Raw genomic sequence first — 24,439 nt, forward strand, 5'->3', positions numbered from 1 at the left:
CCTTCTCCTTTATTAGAAACACGCATGTTCAGAAAACCATGCATTTTATTTTGAAATGTTCACCTTGTTTCCGTTTTTTGTAAGTGTAGATTCATGGCGTCTTTACTATCTCACAGCTCCAGCGGCAGGGAAACACACCCGTCAGCGGCGCGCATTGGAGACAAAAAAGCGTATCACGGACAAAAGGAACATGGGTGCGCTGGAGAGGATTCACCTCAGCCGGGGAAAACAATGGATGAGCCGCTTCTGTTCCACTCACCAGGAGATCAATTAGCCCACCTTAATGAGGTGCTGGGATTCAAGATACTGCAAGCTAAAAAGGCGGAAGGCTGCGTTTAATCCGTCTGCGGATCTTGTGAGCTTGCAATGGCTGTGGCGGGGATATGCAACTGGATAGGGAGTAATGTGCCTTTTTATTTTGTGCTATTTACCTTATTTTGTGGCCTTTCGTTTGGACAGTTGAGATATTCTATTACAGAAGAACTAGAAAATGGGGCACTGGTCGGTGATCTGGCGCACGATCTGGGGCTGGATATTCGAAAGCTCGCCACCCGAAAAATTAAGGCAAGCTCCAACAGCGGTAAACGCTACGTGATTGTCAATCCCAAAAATGGGAAATTACTCGTCAATGAAAGGATCGACAGAGAGTCACTGTGTGATTTATCCAGCACCTGCTTTATTAATCTGGAGGTGATGGTCGAAAACCCCACTGAGGTGCATCATGTCGAGGTGGAGATCTTGGATGCTAATGACAATGCGCCGCAGTTTCCCCGAGACGAGTATCAATTGGAAATCACAGAATCTGCTTTGCCGGGGTCTCGTTACCCCATTGAAAACGCTCAAGATCCAGACATTGGGTCCAATTCAGTCCGTATGTATCAGCTTAGCACAAATGACCATTTCGCGCTGGTATCTAATAAGCCCTCACTCAACACAAAGCACATCGAGCTTGTGCTCAAAAAGCCTCTTGATCGTGAGCAGACGCCTTACCATCAATTAATTCTAAGTGCTGTCGATGGTGGAACACCAGATAAAACAGGAACGGCCATAGTCAACGTGCGGGTCCTGGACTCAAATGACAATGTTCCTATGTTTGACAGCTCGGTGTACAAGGTGAAATTGTTGGAAAACTCGCCCAAAGACACCCTGGTGATTAAACTGAATGCAACTGACCTGGACGAGGGCACAAACGGAGAGGTGTACTACTCATTCAGCAGCTACACTCCCGAGAGAGTCAGGCAGATGTTTAGCATGGACACTAATACAGGAGAAATACGAGTGAGAAGCAATGTTGACTATGAAGAGACCAACTCCTATGAGATGTACATCCAAGCGATGGATAAGGGCCCTGGAGCTGTGGCAGCACACTGTAAGGTGGTTGTGGAGGTAGTGGATGTGAATGACAACGTCCCTCAGATAGTGCTGTCATCTCTGTCTAGCCCTGTGAGAGAGGACGCCCGTGCAGACACAGTTGTAGCCCTCATTAGTGTTACTGATCGAGACTCGGGGGCCAACAAGCAGGTGAGCTTAGAGATCCCAGCAGGCCTTCCATTCAAGATCAAGTCATTCAGAAACTACTACACTCTGGTTACCTCAGCCTTCCTGGACCGTGAGACCACTGATGCCTACAATGTAACTCTGAGTGCCACAGATGGAGGAAATCCTCCCCTATCTTCCCAGAAGACCATACAGGTGGATGTGGCTGATGTTAATGACAACCCACCACGCTTTGAACAAACTTCATATACAGTCTATGTGGCTGAGAACAATGGCCCTGGGGCCTCTTTGTGTACTGTGAAAGCTCAAGATGCAGACATCAAAGAGAATGCACGCATCACCTACACAGTGCTCAATGACAACAACCATGGCATTCCTGTCACCTCGTATGTGTCTGTGAAGGCTGATACAGGCGAGGCATATGCGCTGCGAGCCTTTGACTATGAATCACTGAGAGAGTTTCATTTCCAGGTCAAAGCCCAGGATGGGGGCATTCCTCCGCTCAGCCGAGTTGCCACAGTCTACATCTACATAATGGATCAGAATGACCATGCTCCATTGATAGTCAGCCCTCGTGGCAATGGGACACGCTCCTTGGAGACAGTACAAAAGAACGCTGAGCCTGGTGTCTTGGTGACCAAAGTGGTGGCATATGATGCAGATGCTGGTCCAAATGCTTGGCTGGTCTATGGGCTGGAAACAGCTACAGACTTGGACTTGTTCAAAGTGCATGAACACACTGGAGAGATCAGGACCACCAGGAGGATCTTGGAAGACAACTCCACATCATTTGCTCTAACTGTTCTTGTGAAAGACCACGGCCAGCCTGCTCTCTCCTCCACTGCCACCATCAATGTGGCTGTCATGGAGGCACCACCAAAAGTGGCTCCTGACCCCAAGAAGACCATGCGACCTCACAGCACATTGCTTTTCTCCAACGTGACCCTCTATTTGATTGTGGCTTTGAGCGCCACAACCTTTGTTTTTCTTGTAACTGTGGTGGTACTGGCCATCGTACGCTGTCACGCCTATTGCACCCAGCCTGGTTCCTGCTCCCCTTGCTGTGTGTCACAGAAACCGCCTCCAGATGGTGGGAGCAGCAGTGTAAGTGCTGGTGGGCCAGGTGGTGGTGGAGCCCCTGGACAGCCTAATAACAATGTGATGCTTCGGAGAGACCTTAAAGTGGAGCCGCACTACATCGAAGTGCGTGGGAATGGCTCCTTAACAAAGACGTACTGCTACAAGACCTGCCTGACGGCCACCTCTGGCAGCGACACTTTCATGTTCTACAATACAGGACGGCCCATCAGTGGCACCTGGGGTAGCGGAGCTGACCGTTTCTTCACCAGTGGAAGTGGATTTGTACGGAGACTGAGTATGCCTGATGCCTCACTGCAAATCTGCCCAGAGGTGTGTCATTCATTTTTTATGTCTACCTTTGCACGCATAACCAAGGGTCATGAATCATCCTGTTTAGATAGCAGCACCTATGTACTGAAATTTCATTCAGCTGCAAGCAGCATTTAACACTCATAGCAAACCTGTATACATTTCACTCGTGTTATTTGTCTTGCTGCTTGGAGATGACATTTTCTATATGTCATGTTTGATCCCTTCTTGCAGCGAAAAGTATCTTTGCAGCCTTCATTCTCTTTGTTCGCTTCCCACTTGTACGGTGCATTCATGCAGTCCTGCCAAGTTCAGCACTCACTCTGAATTAGTGTCAGCTGGGATGCTTTTCAACTTGTGTTATTGCTGATGATTCAAAAATTTGTGCTTTAGTTTGAAGGTGTCATCACATCTGCAACACAAACACGTCATGCATTGTCTCCACTAGTGTCTCAGATTTGTTTGTTTTTTGTCTGTGGATGTGTGTGAATGAGTAAAACGTAGCAGTTAGTTACATCTAAATAGTAACACTTAGACCTGATCTTAGACTGGCTATTTTTACATCTAGCACAGTCTGAGAGTTGTGCTCGGTGTATATTTTGGTGTGTGTGGTCTTAGAGGACTGCACTATGATTGCATTAGAGTGCTACAATTTCCTTACCCTGTTAGAATTCCAGGTGAGTTAAACAACCAATCATATAATCTACTTACATTGCTAATGATTTAACTTATTTTAGAATATAACGCACAAAAACTGCTGCTATTAAAATTAAGTGTTCAAGCTGCTTGCAAAATATGCAGCGATCATCTGTGTTGCTTTTAATCTTGAATTTGTCTGCTCGTCTTACAGAGTCTGGGTTCTAACAAAAAATGAATGATCAGCATTCTCTGCTTTCACAACAAAAAGGCTAGAGAGGCTGATGATTACAATACTTGCAAAATATGTTTTCTAATATCAGGTTATCAAAGCAAAGGTCTTGGAGGTTAGTTGCATGCATCATCGTAATTATCAGAAGTCAAGTCAGTAGCACACTAGTTCCAACCAATACAAGTGTTGCAGTGTGGCAGCACAAATTAGATTAACCTCCAGACTCTGTTTCTCAGCCCTGCAGATTAGATTTATTAAAAGAGGCTGGGTCTACCAGCAGAAAATACTCCCCTCTGATTTAATAAGCGGAGCATTACGTGCCATCCATATATGGGACACTTGCTGCTGCAGGTCAGAATTTCGCAGGTCCACAACTGGAATCCACATAGTGCCGACAGATTTTAGCATTAGCTGTAAGACGGTGTTCACCGTCATTTCATGGTTTGCATGGGTACCAGCTCATGAGGAAAATGATTACGAAAGAGTCAGTGATATTTAATGTCCATGAAAGGGTAGCTCATTAAAAGTACTGCTTCTGCCCCTATGGGATTTATGCGGTTCTTTGGAGTTAAAAGCATGATAATGAGCTAAATTTAGCTTCATCATAGACAAATGAATCAAAGCCCAGGCAACCTGGTCAGTATCACCAATTGTCTAATAACTATAACTCAGGACAACTATTGCAAGGTTATTTAAAAGCATTTACACCAGAATTAAAAAAATAAATCAATGTTCTAAGAAAAATTCAGATATCACAGTGTTTTCCAGGCTTCGAGGGCTAACACAAAGTGTAATACCAAAATAGATGAATATGTTTAAGGTGAGATGGACAGTCTTCAGAATCAATTACATGTCAAACGCAAGTATGGTGAGGAGAGATGAAGTCAGTACATAAAAGACAATACAGCTATGATTAAATCTTATCGATGACCTCTCTTACACCAAAATACACATGAATGAAATGATGTTTCTTTTTCACACTGGCCTGATAAATGCTAGAGATATTAGAGGTGTTTGCCCTGGCATTGATAGCTGTTGCTTATTGGATTTTAAAGGCAGTGATTTACGAGAAGGTCTGCTGGGAATTTCTAGCACTCAGCGCACTCAACCTCAGTCTGTTCAAACACAGCAGCAGTTTGGGGACAGAGCATAACTCTCACAGCTCTCATATTTTGTTAGAAATCGAAATAAAAAACCTTTCAAATGACTGTCAATATGGCTTTCAGTGACTGTCCTGTCCACAAATATTTGTGTGGATATCAATATGTATGTGTGCGAGTGTGCTTCTGCAAAGGGGGACACAACTGCAGTGTTCCTATCACATCCTGAACTGGGATGTGCATCATGATTAATTGATGCGACCATGGCCCTTTGCACAGTATGAGATCAAATTGAACTCACTCCCCCCCTTCCCCTTTTTCTGTGTCTCCTCATCTATCTCTCTTCTCTTTTCTCTCATCTTCTCTCTTCTCTTCCTCTTGCTCACTCAGCCAAAAGCACCGAATGCTGACTGGCGATATTCTGCATCTTTGAGGGCAGGGATGCAGAGGTAAGCATTTTCCATCTTTGACTCTTTAGCAACTTTTGATCCTGTCAAAAAAAGTTACACCTTTTTGTCTTGCTTACCATGTCTACAATGAGATATAACCTTCAGACACACAAAAATGTAACGTTATTTACCTAGAATAAAAGGTAATTCAGGGAAATAAAAACAACAAACATACCAAAGCGATCATGCAAATGCTCAAAAGTATCATTTAAAAAGTAAAAGATTACCTGTGTTGAATTAGCCTGCAATAAATCCTGACCTAGAATCAAACCCATTAAAAACCCATGTAGAGAACTAAGATCAGTTTTTACAGAAGCAACAGATGGCCAAAAGAAAAAATCTCAGATGGAAACATGACACCTTGGAGTGCTGCGAACAGGGCTGCAAGATTAACTGCAGTCCCATTAAGTTTTTAAAACAACTCTTTTACATTTACTTTAACTGTTGTTTAAAGGACATGCAATAAATTAACGTTACTAGTCTGCATGGGATCTAGTAGCAATGTGTAAAACTAGTTTTAATCTTTAAGTTTCTTTAAACTTTTTACACAAAAATCACTTAATCAATAAACCACAGCCTTATAGAAACTTGATACTCATGTTTCTTGTTTTAGTAATCTATAGGATATTCCTGGGAAAAAAAAGTAAATTGTTTTAGTGGATATTTCTGCTTTTAAAAAAAAACCTGCATGAAATTTTGGTGTAAAAAGGATACAAGTACAACTTTTATTGGCATCTTAATCCCACTCATAGCTACACCTTAAAATGGCGTCCATAAAAAGTGGATTTGAAAAGAAGGCACTGCAGCATCATACTGCAGTTCAATATCTTGAGTTTTTGGATATGACTGCTGCTAGTCCCTCAGCGTTTGCTTGAACCTCAGCTCTGTATTCTTCCTTTGGGAAAATTCATGAGCAGCTCCATTAATGGCTGCGGTAGCACTCCTCCTCTGCAGTGTAATACTATATAGGTCATCTACATTCAGAGCGTTGCTTCCCCCTCTTACAGTCCTCAAGCAGGAACCATGAAGGACAAATAGGCTGACGATGACCTTTCCCAGATAGTGAGATACACACAAGCAACAGTGTCTGCCTTTACAACTGCCCTGCAAGCACATGTGTGTGCATTTCTCATGGGACAGTTTCAACTTACATGAACTCTTTCTTAAACTGAGGGATCATAAGGCTTTATTACTACATCAGATCCAATTTATAGACAGGGCTTACTAAAACAGGGCTATCCCATGCTTTCTGAGGCATTGGTCCACTTTTCAGCTCTACACATGTGTATCGTCCAGCAAAGTCATCTCCCAATAACATGATTTGCAAGATTTGGATAAGAAGGATACCATAGGTGTTGGTACAAAGAGAGATATATGCATAAACAAACAAATATGGGTAAATAATGAAATTAAGATGATCATATACAACATCAACAATTAGACAAAAAACACATCTGTCACATTTTGAAATAATCAACTCAAACAAAAGTGAAATGGAGTGCTTTTCTAATATGCTATGTGGACAGCTGGAACGTCATGAACTAATGAGTTTCCCCTGCACATGCCCATGCTAAATCAAAATTTTCATAATTTCATGCTAACAATGCTTACAGCTCAGTTGTGCAGTCATCTGTTCCGTTTAAGTTTGACTTAATTGGATATTAGTGTTAATTTCTGTGGTGTGCAGAGAATCATAATCAAGTCACTGTAACACGCCATGGATTAACACAAATCACCACTGCTTTTTGCCACTGCCATCTTTAAAATGACAGTGCTTGTAATGTACACAGACACAGACACGGCTCACATTAACCCTTAACCCCAACACAGGCGTGATAGACTATATCACATAGCATGTAGCAGCAACAGCACTGACCTATATTCCTGGTGTAGTCAGACACTGTAGAATACACCAGTCCTATCTGTGTCATATTTTCATAACTTGCTCAGAATATATCTACACAACATAATATGTGTTGTAGTTGGAGACGGAGCTGATATGCTGCATTGCAGAGGCCACATGTAGGTTTTATACTGTGTGCAGTAAATAGTATTTTTGCCATGAATGAATGGAATCCTTTCCTTGACATGTGTTTCAGTTCAGTTTACAAAGTGTTACAAACACTTAAGTCTGACTTTATTAAGTGAATAGTTTGAATTAATCATCAATAAATCATTAAGACCATAATTCATGTATGATGAATATGAAGCTACATATACATACAGCCTTCGTTTAGCTTAAAGGCTAAAAGGAGGCATAAGCTATTACCTGGCACTAATAGAAATCGAGTTTTCGAACCAGAACATCCAAATCTTAAAGACACATGTTTTATCTCTTTTAATACATAAAAAACAATATGTCAAGGTGAGTTTTTTTCTTAGTTGTGATTAGGGGTGGGCGATATGAAAAAAATGTTGTATCATTATTTTTTTGCATAAAATCACGATTTCGATTTTTTATCACGATCTTCCATCCAAAAAAAACAAAAAGACCAATTACAGTAGAGTTAAGTCGACATGCTGAACCACAGAAGAGCTAAGGAGTAAAAGAAAGAATTTGGCAATCAACACATTGTAATTCAACTGTAACCCAATTCAAGATGAAAAATAATGATCTAATTGATGACATCTGACACAGTGAGTGAAGCAACCGGAAATAGAAAAACGAACCACTGATGACGACTTGACTCCACCTCATGATGCCATTTAGCAACAGATGAGCAACGCTGCATGTTCATTTACTGTAGCCACAGTCACGCACTGCCATCACCAGAGCGCCCTAAAGGAATACTTTTCAACTGTGTAATGTTTGTCACGGTCGCGGTGCATCCCTTTTCTCTTGCACCGTAGTTAGCTTACGAGCTAGCGGTTTCCTCATCCGACCCGAGAGTGCTGCTGCTGGCCGTGAGTTTCTCCCGTGCGCCGCTATGGATGTGCTGTGGATGGTGCCGCTGCTGCTGTTCCCATTCCTGATGTGGACCAGCAGCAGTGGGTTATGGTAGAAGAAAACCCGAACCAATTCCAAATTACAGAGGTGGATTTCCTCTTCTTCACCAGCTCGTCGGCTTGGCTTTCAGCCATGGCTGTACATGCGTTTTCTAAGTTTTTACAAACACAACATGGAGGCGTGTAAGAAAGTGTCACGACGCACAGTTCGCTATTATTGGTCGGTTGGGTTAAGGACGCCCTACGTCTGCCGCATCGGCGGGAACCAGCATTAAAAAATAAAAAAAATAAATCATTGCGCTGATTGGCAAAGGCGATCTATACGGATCTCTAATTTGGTAGATCGCCTGCGATTCTCCACTCTTCCTCGCCAGTCACGATTTTATATCGTCAGATCGCGCACCCCTAGTTGTGATCTATGACTTTACACTGTTTCTTCTAGTAGCAAGTTAGTTGTGTGATTAGGACAAAACTCTACAAAGTGACTGATATTGTTCAATTTTATCATTTTCTATTATTTCTATTAAATTACATTTTAATGTCATTTTTCAAATTAGACTTAAATAAATCAAATTTTTAAGTTTCATTTTTAACAATGTGTCAGTTTCCTTGAGTACAACACTAATGGTCAAATCCAGAGGATATGAACTTTTCCTGCACTATGCCATGTTATTACACTGTATGCTACAAATTACATTTCCACGTAACAGCAGCAAGGCAGAAAAAGCTTGACTTTACAATGGTTTGGGTGAAACTCCACGCCTCATATTTCATTCAATGGGATCAATAAATTAGGCTATTGAGGACCTGCCCACATCTCTGATCACCAGCAGATGACACTACCTGCTGTGTCCACTCCAACTCTGCACCAGTAACTCTGCTACTCTACATAATGTCCAATTCTAGAATTGGTTAATTCATCAGTACACATCTGAACCAAAGTGCAATTCCTAGGAAACATGAGAAAGAGCTAATTACACAAGGTCACAAGTGAAAGTATCAGAATGGAAATATTCACTTAGCATTGATGACAATGATATTACCAAAGTAACAAAAACTGATAATGCAAGTCTTTGGCTTAACACATACATCAGATGGTTACCCGATGCTAAGGTTACCAAAATCCAATTGCATCGAGCACAAGACTTTTCACATGACAACTGGCTTCTTCCCGGTTTATTTTCAGTGATACGAGGGCAGCAGGGTCCTTGCTAGGTTGGATGGTTCGGTAGTGGTGTGCCGTGCAATGAAATGTGTGCAGGGATTGTGAACAAGAGCAGGGCAGAGAGAAAACACACATGAAAAAAGAAATTAAAAAATGTCCCCTTTGTAGGGGACATGCCTGCTTGTACTCACAGCGTTGCCCAGGTAAATGATTGAGAAACAGATCGTTTCAGGTACTTAATGTTCACAATGAGAGAGATCAAAACCCACCAAGTAGCTTCTCCTTGCTTCTGCTGGCTTCTACACTTAGCTCGTGCTAACTTATCCTAACAGCATATGCTAATAGAAAATTGTCTGTAAAGTCAGGATTGGTCCCTTCAAATAATGTTTAAAAATGTCTTACTGATTTTGCGGAATGTATTTTGCCTTCCAGTTCTGTCCACATGGAGGAGGCCTCGGTGATGCAGGGAGCTCAGGGGATGTTGGTGCAAAACTGGCCCACTGTATCGAGTGCTGCAGGTGAGCAGGAGTCCACTGTATTACTTAGGGCATAGGTGAAAAAGCTCTGTGTCTGTGTGTGACAGCTTCTTTTGTGAGATTTGATCATTTTTATTTGTTATGGCTCAACACAGATATGATGATGTTAAAAATGGCTAAATTTGACACTGGAGTATTGGTGAATTGTAGGTAAACAAAACAAAATTAATTAAAAAAAAAAAGTCATATATCTACATGGATATAAGAATAGAAGTTTAAAGTGGAAAATTAGAAAAAAGTTACAACTTTATGTGAAAAATTACACTTTTTTACACTTACACTTACCATGTAGTATGCCATAATGTGGATTATCTAAACAACTTATTCAGGACTCTACATTGCAATGAGATATAACAATAAGAACATGGATGTTTGTATCTATGAATAATATATATGTATATATATATATATATATATATATATATATATATATATATATATATGTGTATATATACATGTGCCATTGGCCTGTGAGGCCGTGTGGTTCCTTGACCAAATACTCTTTCTGTTTTTTTTAAACATTTGTCTGATTGAATCTTTGTGAAAAATTGACACTTTTTTCATGTACGTTTCTTTTTTTCACTGTTAACGCTTTCATCATTCAGCTAGTTATGGGTTTTGATATATTTTAAGTGATTTATAGTTTTATATGAGAATGTCGATATCATTCTCACATCAGCCTAAATAATATAGTGTTGCATTCATTAGGTAGTTAGCTTGGTATTTAAAAACTATTGGGGGTGTTTGAACATGCTAAATTAGCCTGCCAAGCACTCTTAAGCTCACCAAGAAAGATGTTTTATCTTGTTTTTTTGTCTGTAAGAAATATATATTATAAAATATATATATATTTGAAATATATTTGAGAAAAAAAAGGCAAAAAAATAACAAAACCCTTTAACTACAATGTTCTTTTTATCGTTTGTTTGTTTAATTTCACATTTAGCCTACTTAGAGCTGTGTCCACTCTTTAGGCTAGCTTAACTATAAGCTCAAACACTATATTAAGCACACAGACAAAAAAGTGGTATCTGTTGATCTAATTTTCAGCCAGTAAGTGAAGTCAGTTCCCCAAAATGTCAGTCTTTATCTTTAAAAATTCATTAGGAGAACTGGTGGGACAGAACTTCATGGCGAGCTACAAGCATTGCCATGTTGTATCATTCATGGAGATGGTTTGATTCAGTCGTTGGATGACAACACACCTTAAAGCAAATTCTCCCTAATATAGTGCATATAATGATTATTGGTTGTACACTGGTTTCTGGGGATTCAACAGAATTATTAGTTGAATATCCACATTGTCTTGAATTCCAGTGATTTGTTGATGCAGAGCTTAAATGAAACTCCAGAAGTCTGGGGCCCTTATGCAGAGTGAAAAATGAACAACTGCATCCTACCTTAAAGGGATAGTTCACCTCTTTTGACGTGAAGCTGTATGACATCCCATATTAGCAATATCATTTATGAACATTTTCTTATCCCCTGCTGCATCCTTTGAGCCGAGTTCCGGCCTTGTTTTGGCGTTGACGAAGGTAGTCCGGCTAGTTGGCTAGGGTCCCAAAAATAAAACGTTTTGCTTCTCAAAACAATATGCGTTCAAAAGAGTAATACATTCGCATCACAAAATCGTCCGTCCAGAAAAAATCAGACCTCACAATCGCTTGGCGCTATTTCTCTCTACCTTCGTATCACTGCCTGCTGTGTAAACTGTGCAGACCGAAGTGCAGACCGAGCAGTCCCCTGCTTCCGAGCAGCAAACACCGTAACAGGTGCGGCTATCGGCAGGTGGCTGAACGCATTGATATGAAGGGAGGCAAAAATAGCGCCAAGCGATTGTGAGGTCTGACTTTTTCTGGACGGACGATTTTGTGATGCGAATGTATTACTCTTTTGAACGCATATTGTTTTGAGAAGCAAAACAAAGTAGGAAGTATTATGGGGTGTAGAGACTGACAGAAATGACTGGAGGACCGGGTGAAGGGTGGCATGACAGATTTTTTTTATCAGTTTTCTGTCAGTAAACATGTTTGAATAAACCCTGTCTGTAGACAAGCTCGTGTATTTGACTCAGATTATTCAGTTTCCTGCACATATCTCTGCTAGCTTTCTAAGAGTAGATGAGAAGCTGCCACTACGATCATGTAAAGATTCAAATATTGTCCGTAGGCACAATGAAAAGCATACTGCAGTTCATTTAAGGGTGCTTTGTTGGGCATGGAAATGATTTGCTGCATGGCACAGTGCTGAAGCAAAAACATACAATAGATTACAGTTTGACCCTCTTTGCAATGCATCAAGAGCTGCAGCCTTTTTTGTTACACATTGTCATGTCTGCTGTGAATTTTTTATCATAATGAAGTTGTACGACATGCTGTGGTGCATCTAAATGCAGCACCCTCAAAACTGTGTTTATGTAAGTGACCCATGGCGCAGATGAGGAGACATTTGTCTAATGCCAGAGGGGAGACCAGCTATTATCAGTAATGCAAGAGTGCCACGAAGAAAATGAGAGATCCAGTAACATTAAAAGCAATTTTTGAGAGGAAGAACAGAGCAGACGTACAGGGGGATGGAGGAAAATGTGAGGTGTGGGGGGATGGAGGGAGAGAAAGGTTAAGAGGATTGTCAGGTTCCTGCAGTGGTGTTGTTGCTAGGAAACCCATGTGACTTGTTGCCTGGCAACACTGTCTAACTGAGATATTGCTGCAGCAGCCGCACCCTCCATCAGCAGGGAGTGGGCGAAGGCAGTTTCCATAGAAACCGTTCATATCTCTAAATGGAATTTTTAGAGACCGAAGTAGGAAGCAGAATAAAGAAAGAAACTGGCAAGGGTAGGTATTAGGGAGAAAGAGAGAGCAACTGAGAGGACTAAATGTAAGAAAGTAGGATTTATTTAGCTTTGTCTCGTGCAGAATGCATGCAACATATCACACAGCACTACACAACTATTCTATTAGAAGATGGGTTACAAACCTCCAGATAGATTAATTTTAAATGGAACTGTATCAAGAGAGAAAATAGAATAGCCTATTTTAAATATAGGACATCAGGTTACACAAAATGAGGCTTCAAACACCCACAGATCCTCAGCAGGTGTCATGGCAGCTTCTCACAAGGAGCCATACTGACCTGCTTACCAGCAGTCACACAATAATCCATTTCAGACACTCATTTAGAGATACTGACTAATTTAGAGAGCATGTTGTCGAAACATATGCACTCGATAGAAAACTCTTCATAGTTGTACCAATCTGTACACAGCCTGCTGGTTATGAATTAGATTTTCACACACAGAGTGGAATACCTCTGATTTATATCAGTGTTTTAATAAACAATGTCTTGAGTTTAGATTTGTCAATGCAGTTCAGGAAGCCCTGGGATCTCCTTAGACATTGTAACAACACTTGATAAGGGCCAAACAGTAAGCTGTCGTTGTAGTTCAGCTGGTCAGACATAGGTATATGTACTGCTGGGACAGAGTAACTGTAATTTAACTGAGAGCACTATTTCAAATCCAGATATAATGTTCATCGTTTTAGCTGTAGATAAAGAATTTAAAATAAAAAATGAAATAATAATCAGCGACTTTTCTATTCAGTGATTCCAACACCTGAATTATTTGTTAGAATTCAGTGCTTCTCAGAGAATGACCCCTCTCAGCCTTGTCTACTTGACCTTTCATCTCCAAAATGACACACAAAATAAAATACACTCCTAACAGGCATAGAATCACACTGTTTACATCTATAGAAAATATGTGTTACTAAAACAGTGAACAAGGCTTGGAACATTTAAAAAAAACTATATGCAGTAGAAAATTTCGGCACACCAAGGATTGTGATGAGTTATAAGTCACAGGTGTATTACATTGGCCACATCCTAGTTATCATATTATCACATAATCATATTGTCCTTTTGGTGTGAAGAAATTAAGCTTTTAACATATCTTATATGATATGAACATATCATATATGGTAGCCAGAGTTAGTTCATCTCAAAATAAGAGATGATAGAATACAGTCATCAGAAATAAAAGTATGGTCTATATACAGGAGTTTTTGTTTTAAGAACACTGATCTTGAGCAAGGCCTAAGGGCTGGATCATTGATCATTTAAAGTGGAATGTATATGGAGATAAAGTGTGTGACACTTGCTTTGGTTTTTTTCAACATTTCAAAGACTGCCATCCTCACTCCCAGCTTGTGACATGCTTACACTTGATCATTTGGCCTTGGTACCTCTTTGGCATTTTTTTTTCAGTTCACAAGGAGCTGATCTGCAGCTGCCTAACCAGCATGTTATGCTACAGATTGGTACAACTATCAAGAGCAGTAGACTCATGCACATACAGTTTTTTGTGCATGCATCTCAACTCGTCCGTAGTATGTTTTTTTTTCTGATTGTCCTCCTCTACACAAGAGGCAGCCTTACTTCCTTACTGCTGATGCCATTTTATTCGGACGTTAAAAAAGCGCCATGTCATCCTGTGCTTAATACTCAGATTAAATACTGACACTCTTAAATGTAATAATCCTCCGAAACAGACTATCATTATGGCATTACCGCCGTGACTCCTTTAATGAGGAAATAAGATAAGATTTGACAAATTATTAAACAGGCTCAATTGCAATAGTAATAATAAGTCAAAATTTTAAAAACCTTTAAAAAAGTTACGTCTTTTTTTTCAAATATATACTAATATTTCACATGCTAATCACCTGGTGTTGTTGAAAATAAATACTTTTCGCTGTCTCTGGTTTTTCTTGTGATATAATCGCATTAGTATACTGCTACATCAGCCCCCGAACAGGATATTTGATTCTTTCTCTTTACACAAAGAAGCCTGATCTTTAATCCCTTCCTGCATAGTCCTTTCATGAGTTAACTAAATCAATTGCGGTGAGTCTTGACTCAATAACATGTCATAGTTCTTTCTGTGATGTGCTCTGCTCCTCACATTGGTGGTTAATCTGAGCTGTAATACAGCTATCTCTTGAGAAGTGCAGTATTGTCTATTTCATCTTTCTACAGTCTGCACATGTTATTTATTCTCCTGCTGGATGATCTCATTGTGGGGATTCAGTGAGACAAAATACATGTGGATATCGCAAAAAAATCAAACTAGTGTTCCTCCCAGTGGGACAGAGGTTGAAACTATTTGAGCACTCCAGCAAAGTCATAAATAGCCCACAAAGAAAACTCAAACAGAATCTTTTTGCAGCGGTCTGTATTTGATCTAAATAAAATCCAGACTGAAAGTAGGTCAGTGCAGAGGGAACCGGTGTGGGCCTGAGAGCACTGTGTCTGCAAAACCCGCCCACCCCCACTGCTTCGCCCTCATGCTCTCACTCTCTCAGTCTCATCCAACACCCTCTTTCCTCTTCATTCAGAGATTATTAACCTTTGGATCCTAACAGTTAAATCTCACATTCCCTTTTCATTATAGTTATTTTCTGTGTTTCTTTTTTGTTCTGTGCCTTCTTTTTTTCTATTTTTTTTCTGACTTGCCATCTGGACAAGAGCCCAGATTGTCTTTCACTTCCACCCTTTTGCACCAGAGGTTGAATCCCTGTCTCTAGCCTTCTGTGTGAGCAGGATTATGCTGTCGCCATTATCCAAATACAAAAAACTAATCACACTGCCAAGTTAAACATCCCTGTGGTTTTAAGGATATTGCCTCCAGTGTTCCATTTTGTGGTTACCATGCTATTGTAAAGCCATTGACCAAGTTACAAAGTCTAAATAAATAAAATGCTTGAAAAATTTAACAGTTATTGAAAGCTAATTGCAGAAGTGGGATTAACGCATTAGGGTCAGAGACCACAGTAAGCTGTGCTGCCTTTACTGCTTGCCAGCAATTAAAATAGTACCAGTTGATAATTAAAGTCCACATGATATCATTTGTGTTTGTATAAAATCTCTCCTGAGATGTATGGTAAGTATGCAAGTATGCAGTAGTATCCGGTTCACTACAAATTTAATCATTTTTTTAGATTTTTGTAATATTGTGGCAAAGCATCTTCAAAGCGGTGTGACTGGGAGCAAAAGTTTTCAGTCCCAGACACAACTGAACGTGCACCCAGCTTCATCCAGAGCTTTGTTTCCACTGGTTAACAGTGATTTCAGATGTCAAGATACTGACATTTTCAGTGATACAAGAGGATTTAACTTTTCGGTTTCCAGATTTGACAAGATCTTTCATTTTTCCCTAATGCTTCTGTAGATGGAGAAGGTGGTGGAGAACTTTCCCCCCCAGTGGGTGCTGGAGTCAACAGCAACAGCTGGCACTTTAGATACGGAGCTGCACAAGGCTACGGGCCCCCTCAGCCTCTGAAGCCTGGGGAGATTCCCCCTGAAGCCTTCATCATCCCTGGATCTCCAGCCATTATTTCTATCCGCCATGACCAAGGCCCTGTTGATGACAAAGGTGACTTCATAAGCTTCGGCAAGAAGGACGAGGCCAAGAAGAAGAAGAAGAAGAAGAAAGACAAGAAAGACAAGAAGGATAAAGGAAAGGAAGATGGTGGTGATGACTAAAGGAGAAAGGGGTGGCTAGAAGACAGGGCAACCAATAAACTACCATCCTATTCCACAGCCTGAAAAAAATAAGCCAAATGCATATTGTACAGCCAAGGGAGCCTCCTTGCACCACATTTGCATAGACATTGTACAGTGGCCAAATTCTTATTTAATCAGGCCTGGCTCTCACATCATGTGAACTACAAATGTTCTTTATCTAAAGGCTGGACCAAATTAAAACAGAAACAAATTTATTCGCTTAGATGAGCCTTTCTGTGATCTGTCCAATATCCAAACCCCTTCCCCCAAGTTTGTACAATAACAACAAAAAATACCCAAAAAGGTGCTCTATTTGTATCTGACCATTGTCAGCTGTGGCTGCTGGTGTTGACATTTCTGGCAGCCTGTATTTTTTGCCAAGTCAAAGTGAAGTGAAAGCCAAACTCAACAAACAGAAACAAAACTAAACATGAAACATGGGCTTTTGTCTTCAGTATTATATAGGGCTGGTAGGAATTCAGATAATGTGGTCTTTTGTATAAAAAGATTTAAAAAGAAAGAAAACAAAAAATAACAACAGATATGATATGTGTACCATAAGATAAGCACCTTTAAGAGAATGAGGTGACTGAGAAGAGCTGGACCACACTCAAATAAAGAGCTCTGTTTCAGTGTAACATAGCACATCGCAGAAGCTAAGGACCTGCACTGGGTTGCACCAACTATGCGCAAGTTTGTTCCCAGGTTAGCTTATAAAGGAGTGACTTTATAACTGCTAGTTAATTTGTAATTAGACATTTCCTAAATTTGATTTCACAATGGATAATAAAGGGTGAGTTTAAAAGATGTTTCTATGAAGACAAGTAGCTAAAATTAGTAGCTTATCAACAATCTGTTGCTGATGGGTGGAGAATACATGGGTTTGTAAGTGAATAGATAGGTGTAAGATATATGATTGGTAAATGCAATTTATATTTGCCTCCAACAGGATAACACTTATTTTTACATGTTTTAGTCCACTCTCTACAGCTGATTTATTGCCAATCATTTATAAAAACAAATCACTGTCTTTATTGAATTCTTTTTTGTTTTTCTCTACCTTGTAGGCATCTGTTTTGATGACTATACCAAAAATGAGTAAATAAACTGGATCTCAAAAGTCATGAAAGTGAACATATCTGGTTTAAGTGCCGTTTTAGATATATGTTCATCACATAACAACACAGATGCCGTGTAATGCTTATCCAAATTAAACACCGACATGATACTTTGTGTAAAGACATAAGTGCTTGGCAATGTTACGTAATATGTAGAAAATGGATGGAAACATGAAAAATCCCCGCTACAGCCCTTAGAGTTGCAAAATGGCTTGGAATTACAAAATAAATAACACATGCTGTGTGCAAAAAAAAAAAGGGAAAAGAAAAAAATCCTGCTTAACTGTTAGTGAGTGCAGTTGTGTGACTTTGTATAATTTGCACCTGCTTTATTGCTTGCTTGCTTAATTATTTAGTTGTTGCCTAGGATTACATTACAATGGATTTTTGTGGTGGTATGGCTTGTAATTTAGTGTGAATTGGGATTAGTGGCTACGACAGATATAACTAGGGAACCTAACGTGCAGCTGATGCAACCGTAACCCGATCATGCTTCTTGAAATATGGTCGTAATTCCACTGTGTATCAGCACACCTAGTCTGAGGCACACCTTACCGTGAACAAACATTGACTGTCTGACTCTTAAACACGTTGAAATAAGCAAACACACACACACACAGTCTCTTCCTCTTTTTCAACATACAGTACAAATGAAAACAACCGAAAAACATTGTTCACCCCTATCCAGAAACCCCAAAACTGAAAGCTAGCACCATCCTTGATAAGGGAGTGTATTATACGGCTGAGAAGCAGGAACGTTGCTTTTTGCTTCATTTCTGTTTAAGCCTGATCCCTCTACTTCTGTCTTTGAATGTCAAGTACTTGTTCTTCAAGCCCTGCACCACTGCTTCGATTGCTTCAGTGCTTGTAGGATTTGCTGTCCGCTGCTTGCTTCCTGCTTCTACTCTTTCCTCAAAGCAACATTGTTGGAGGACATCTTTAAAGTCACTATTTTTCTGTGAACTGTACGGTCATAATGCAGTAACATTTGTGCATATTCATACTTACTCACAGAATGCACATGTAGTGACACAGGAATACGCTACATGAACCACTGTCACATATACATCTTTTGCAAGACTCAACTTCAACTTAAAATGACCATAGATGCTTCTGCCAGCGTTGTTCCCCTAATTGCTCATTGTTGACAGCTGTGTGATCACATGGGTTGTATGTTTGGCATTTTGAGGAGGCCTGACAGGTTAGCAGAAACTCAGATGTTCTACGGGATATGATTTGATAAGTCACAGTGGCACAAAGAAGTTAGAAAGCAGCATCCATATTGGTGTATTATGTTGGTCCAGTACAGAAGAACAAGACTACTGGACAAGTCAGTCCTCTTTTGCACAAGCAGAGGCATTGCAGGATTTTTTTTGTCTGTGTCTGCCATTATTGAAAACTTGTTGACGAAAGCCGCCTGAAAATGAGTGAAGTGCAGTTTGGCCGCAGGGGAAAGACATGAATTCAAAGAGAGGGGAAACCTCTTACATGTAAATGGTAAAGTAAAGTCAATTTTTTAATGATGCAATAGTTAGAGGTCACAACACTCAAAGGTCATCAATCAAACCTTAAAGCAGACATTAACATTTTAAATCCTTTGCTTCATAGCAGCACATAAATGTTTGAAACAAGGCTGCCGTCAAACATTCAAATTGACCCGCCGTCCACCTGTGAAGTGTAGTAGGCCTGACATTACGAAACACAAGTATTGCAAGCAGTATATACTGGAACAGCTACAACATGATTAAAAGTGTCAGAAGAATTCACCTCAGTGTTCCTTTTTTGAGACCATTGTATTTGAAATTACAATTGGGGGTATATAGGTTCTGACATCGAGCTCCATCCGTCCTGTGTACACAATTCCCTCCCCCTGCCCCTTTCTGCAGGTGTACTTCTGTGCTGTCAGATCACCAAGGGGCTGTTTGCATGTTATAAGCAAAGGAACCAGATTCTATATAGATAATATATATGTATATATACATAGATATGTTTTTCCCCTGGGAAATGCGTATTAGACTACATATACCTCTGATACACATTCCCGTGAAGATACACACACACTGAAAGACCTGCATTCCTCCATAAATTAACACATACCTACAGTACATTCAGATGCACTATTCTGAACAGTAAATTGTGGAAAAACCTAAAATAATCACATTTTTTTATCCTGTTGACAATGACTTAAACCTTCTAGATATACATAATGCTATTGTGTTATGCTATGAAATGCCTTTTTTTCTGTTTTTACCCATATGATTTTCATAGATGAGAAACTTGATTCTTAAACTTGTGTTGAACTTCAAACAAACACTGTTGTGACATGGCATCCTTTACCCACCCTCCATATCTGTTTGTTGCTCAGTAGAAAAAAAGACAGAAAAAGAAGAAAAAAAATATATATATAAAATTAAAAAAAGGTGTAAAAAAAAAAATTGATGTATTCTCTGCTTGTGTATAATGAATGTTCCTCAGTCGCTGGGTGTGGCTGCAGTGAGTGGCGCATACCAGTCAGCTTTGGCTGTGCAGATCTGTTCATAACTTTTTTGTACACCTGCTTATCATTGTCAAGGTGTGAATAGTGATTCATATGATTTCATTCATCTGGTAATGTGTTTTATTAAGAAGTCACGAATAAAGTTTTTTTTCTTATATATCTTAAATTGTGTTTTGACTGTTGTTCTTCCAACTTCTTCTTGTTACACTAAACTTTCCAGCTCAAGACACGATGGACCCAGCTGCCTGAAGCCATGAGGACCGCACACTTGAAAATGACACTTGTTTTGGATGGCCTATTATGTTTTTCTTTTTTTTTTTCCACACAGCCTAGAGCTTATTCTACAGATGTGCCAGTTTCCTGTGTATTTTTGCCATTAAGGTTTACCCAGTTGGTAACGGATCGGCAAAGGGATACGTTGACGCTTTAATCAGTAGATCACATGGCATGATTGTGGCAGCAAATTAACATGTTTACAAAATGGTAAAGAAGCTGCTGGAAGGATTTCTAAAGAACAAGATGAAAGATGGAGGGAGCCTGGATAAGCCTTTGTGGCATTATTTCACCCTTTAAGTCGTATAGTTTCTTAGAAACCTTCAAGCAAACTGAACAACATTTTGCTCTGTGGATAAGATGTGCTGTAGTATTCTAAAACACAATTAATCATGTTATAGATAACAGGCAGTGTGAGATTTATAACATGTCATATAATGTAAGTAGGAGTTTCATGACAAAGAGTTGACGCTGCTTCAAAAAATCTGATCTGCAGATCTACATAATTAGCTTCATCAGTGATGAAGAATAACAAACACTACATTTGCTTTAGTCTGCGTAGAACTTGAGGAGCCTCTTTAGTGAATGTGTCATTCCTGCAAACCTTTGAAAAATGCACTTTGTTGTCTTCTAATTAAGAATCCAGTACAACAACATCCAGTACAGAGAGAAAGAGGTTAACATACACTGCCCTGAAAATGATTACTAAACTGATCATTTTTCTCACCAAAATTGCAACAACATTGTACGAGTTCATGCATGCTTTTTTAGAAGTGGGTATGGGAAAGGATTAAAATGTCAAACAAATCCAGGCAGTAACCACCAATGATCTGAAAGATTCTGCTTTTTGCCCTAAGCACCATAGTTGAAAACATCCAAGTCATAAACACTGAACAGTGTGTTGCAACAGTCTGTTTTTGTCTTTTGGCAAATGGAAGCTCTTTGCTTGGCAGCGGTCCATGTGATGGAAAAAGAAAAATCCAGTTTGTCTCTTTTTTTTACAGAAACCATGAAAACCGGGGTTTGCAGAAGTTTGGTCATTATTCCTGTGAAGGGAGAGGTCATTTTGTATTCCACATATAGTCCACTGTTATATTGTTGTCTTCACATAAGCTTAAAATCTGAATGCAAAAGTGTGATCATTAAAAGAGCACTTCCAGTAATTTATTTGACTTTTGTCCAAGTAAAAGCAGTTTCCTGCACATCATCTGGTTAGAATTGCATTTTGAGCACAAAGGCATAGTTGGTAACGGATCAGCAAAGGGATACGTTGACATTTTAATCAGTAGATCACATGGCATGATTGTGGCAGCAAATTAACATGTTTACAAAATGGTAAAGAAGCTGCTGGAAGGATTTCTAAAGAACAAGATGAAAGATGGAGGGAGCCTTGATAAGCCTTTATGGCATTATTTCACCCTTTAAGTCGTAGAGTTTCTTAGAAACCTTCCAGCAAACTGAACAACATTTTGCTCTGTGGATAAGATGTGCTGTAGTATTCTAAAACACAATTAATCATGTTATAGATAACAGGCAGTGTGAGATTTATAACATGTCATATAATGTAAGTAGGAGTTTCATGACAAAGAGTTGACACTGCTTCAAAAAATCTGATCTGCAGATCTACATAATTAGCTTCATCAGTGATGAAGAATAACAAACGCTACATTTGCTTTAGTCTGCGTAGAACTTGAGGAGCCTCTTTAGTGAATGTGTCATTCCTGCAAACCTTTGAAAAATGCACTTTGTTGTCTTCTAATAAAGAATCCAGTACAACAACATCCAGTACAGAGAGAAAGAGGTTAACATACACTGCCCTGAAAATGATTACTAAACTGATGACTAAACTGATAATTTTTCTCACCAAAATTGCAACAACATTGTACGAGTTCATGCATGCTTTTTTAGAAGTGGGTATGGGAAAGGATTAAAATGTCAAACAAATCCAGGCAGTAACCACCAATGATCTGAAAGATTCTGCTTTTTGCCCTAAGCACCATAGTTGAACACATCCAAGTCATAAACACTGAACAGTGTGTTGCAACAGTTTGTTTTTGTCTTTTGGCAAATGGAAGCTCTTTGCTTGGCAGCGGTCCATGTGATGGAAAAAGAAAAATCCAGTTTGTCTCTCTTTTTTACAGAAACCATGAAAACCGGGGTTTGCAGAAGTTTGGTCATTATTCCTGTGAAGGGAGAGGTCATTTTGTATTCCACATATAGTCCACTGCATTATTGTTGTCTTCACATAAGCTTAAAATCTGAATGCAAAAGTGTGATCATTAAAAGAGCACTTCCAGTAATTTATTTGACTTTTGTCCAAGTAAAAGCAGTTTCCTGCACATCAATCTGGTTAGAATTGCATTTTGACCACAAAGGCATAGATCAGCAACAGCTGCGTAGAGACTTAAGACAGTAACAGAAGGCTTGATACAGAGTAACATGAGAACTCCTCTGTTTGAACAAAGACATTTCTGTTTCTAATGCTGTCTGTTGATATCTGTAGCACGGGCTCCATCTGTCTGTAGAATGGAGTAATGTTTAACAAACGCCTCCCTTCCAACAGTGTCGGTCATATTTCCTGCAGTGCTGAGACCTACTGATGAAAACACAAACTGCTAACTGTCCCATATTCTTCATATTCAATACTTTCTCCTTGTGTGCCTTAAAGGGATATGCCACCCCCAGGCCAAATTAAGTGTATCCCCGCATTCCCGATACATAAATAAGTGTGTGGAAGCGTTGTCCTGGCGACCCAGGCATTGTCCGAATCTCACAGCACTGACCACTGCTTGGTTGCGCGTAATACATACATGCTAGCGTCGCCAGCGTCACCACTCGAAATATTTCGCCCAACATGAATTAATTTACTTGATTTACCTTCTAATTACTGTGTGAGTGGTGTACTTTCACATCGAGTGCAAATGACTGCGTAAATCTACACAGAAGGTTTGCTTTGCTCATGTCGGTTTGGGAACTAGTTTCCAGTGCGGAAAACACAGCCGAAGCACACGAAGCACACTCCCCACTACATCATTGGGAACCCCCCCCCCGGCTGCTTCACGCTGGTTTGTTTGAAGAAAGCTGGGGTGGGGGTTCCCAATGACGTAGCGGGGAGTGTGCTTCGGCTGTGTTTTCCGCACTGGAAACTAGTTCCCATACCGACATGAGCAAAGCAAACCTTCTGTGTAGATTTACACAGTCATTTGCACTCGATGTGAAAGTACACCACTCACACAGTAATTAGAAGATAAATCAAGTAAATTAATTCACGTTGGGCGAAATATTTCGAGTGGCGAGGCTGGCGACGCTAGCATGTATGTATTACGCCCAACCAAGCAGTGGTCAGTGCTGTGAGATTCGGACAATGCCTGAGTCGCCAGGAAAACGTACGCTCCCACACACTTATTTATGTCTCGGGAATGCGGGAATACACTTAATTTGGCCTGGGGTGGCATATCCCTTTAAGGCAAACACACACAAGGTAAGTTGTCACATATAGTAAAAGATGTTATCAGTCTTACTTGCTACATCCTTAACGACAATATTTCACAAATTTCAACTTTCATATGTTTTGATTCTAGGACAATTTATCCCAAATACACTGGCACAAAAAATCTTAGCAGATTAGCAGTTATTACTGGTGAAATTTACTGTCAGCATGAAGGACAGAGACACTGCTGATGCTCATCTGCCCCTTAGTGGCTACTTTTCATATTGCAGCTGTGTATACATAAATGAAATCCTACTCAAATATTCAGCTCTTGTATTTCATCTTACAGTTTTATCAAATGCTGACCTCAATCAATCTGACTACAAATTGCAACTGAAGTTAGACTAAATGTGAAACCATGAAAATATTTTCTATTATGCAAAAGTGTTTCGCACAACTTTTCAGTAAATCTATTTACCCACTCTGTAAGTTCAGTACTTCAGTGCTATCTATTTATTTATTTGTTTATTTATTTATTTTCCTGTTGGAAAAGATGATCTCTTTCTCAAAGGACTCCTGGCCAAAAACAAAATTTCAACTTTAAAATTTC

The 24,439-nt window shown here is 39.8% G+C and overlaps 1 protein-coding gene across 1 annotated transcript; it reads left to right on the forward strand.

The window, feature by feature from the left end:
• Positions 1-110: 110 nt before the first annotated feature.
• LOC142401064 (protocadherin alpha-C2-like) lies at positions 111-20,292 on the forward strand. The gene is made up of 4 exons (XM_075486302.1): positions 111-2,907; positions 5,245-5,303; positions 9,847-9,932; positions 16,177-20,292. Exons 1-4 carry the CDS (start codon positions 367-369, stop codon positions 16,488-16,490), a joined length of 3,000 nt encoding a protein of 999 aa, XP_075342417.1. The 5' UTR covers positions 111-366; the 3' UTR covers positions 16,491-20,292.
• The last annotated feature ends 4,147 nt before the right edge of the window (positions 20,293-24,439 follow it).

Source organism: Odontesthes bonariensis, chromosome 16, assembly GCF_027942865.1.
Source record: "Odontesthes bonariensis isolate fOdoBon6 chromosome 16, fOdoBon6.hap1, whole genome shotgun sequence".
Lineage (NCBI taxonomy): Eukaryota > Metazoa > Chordata > Actinopteri > Atheriniformes > Atherinopsidae > Odontesthes > Odontesthes bonariensis.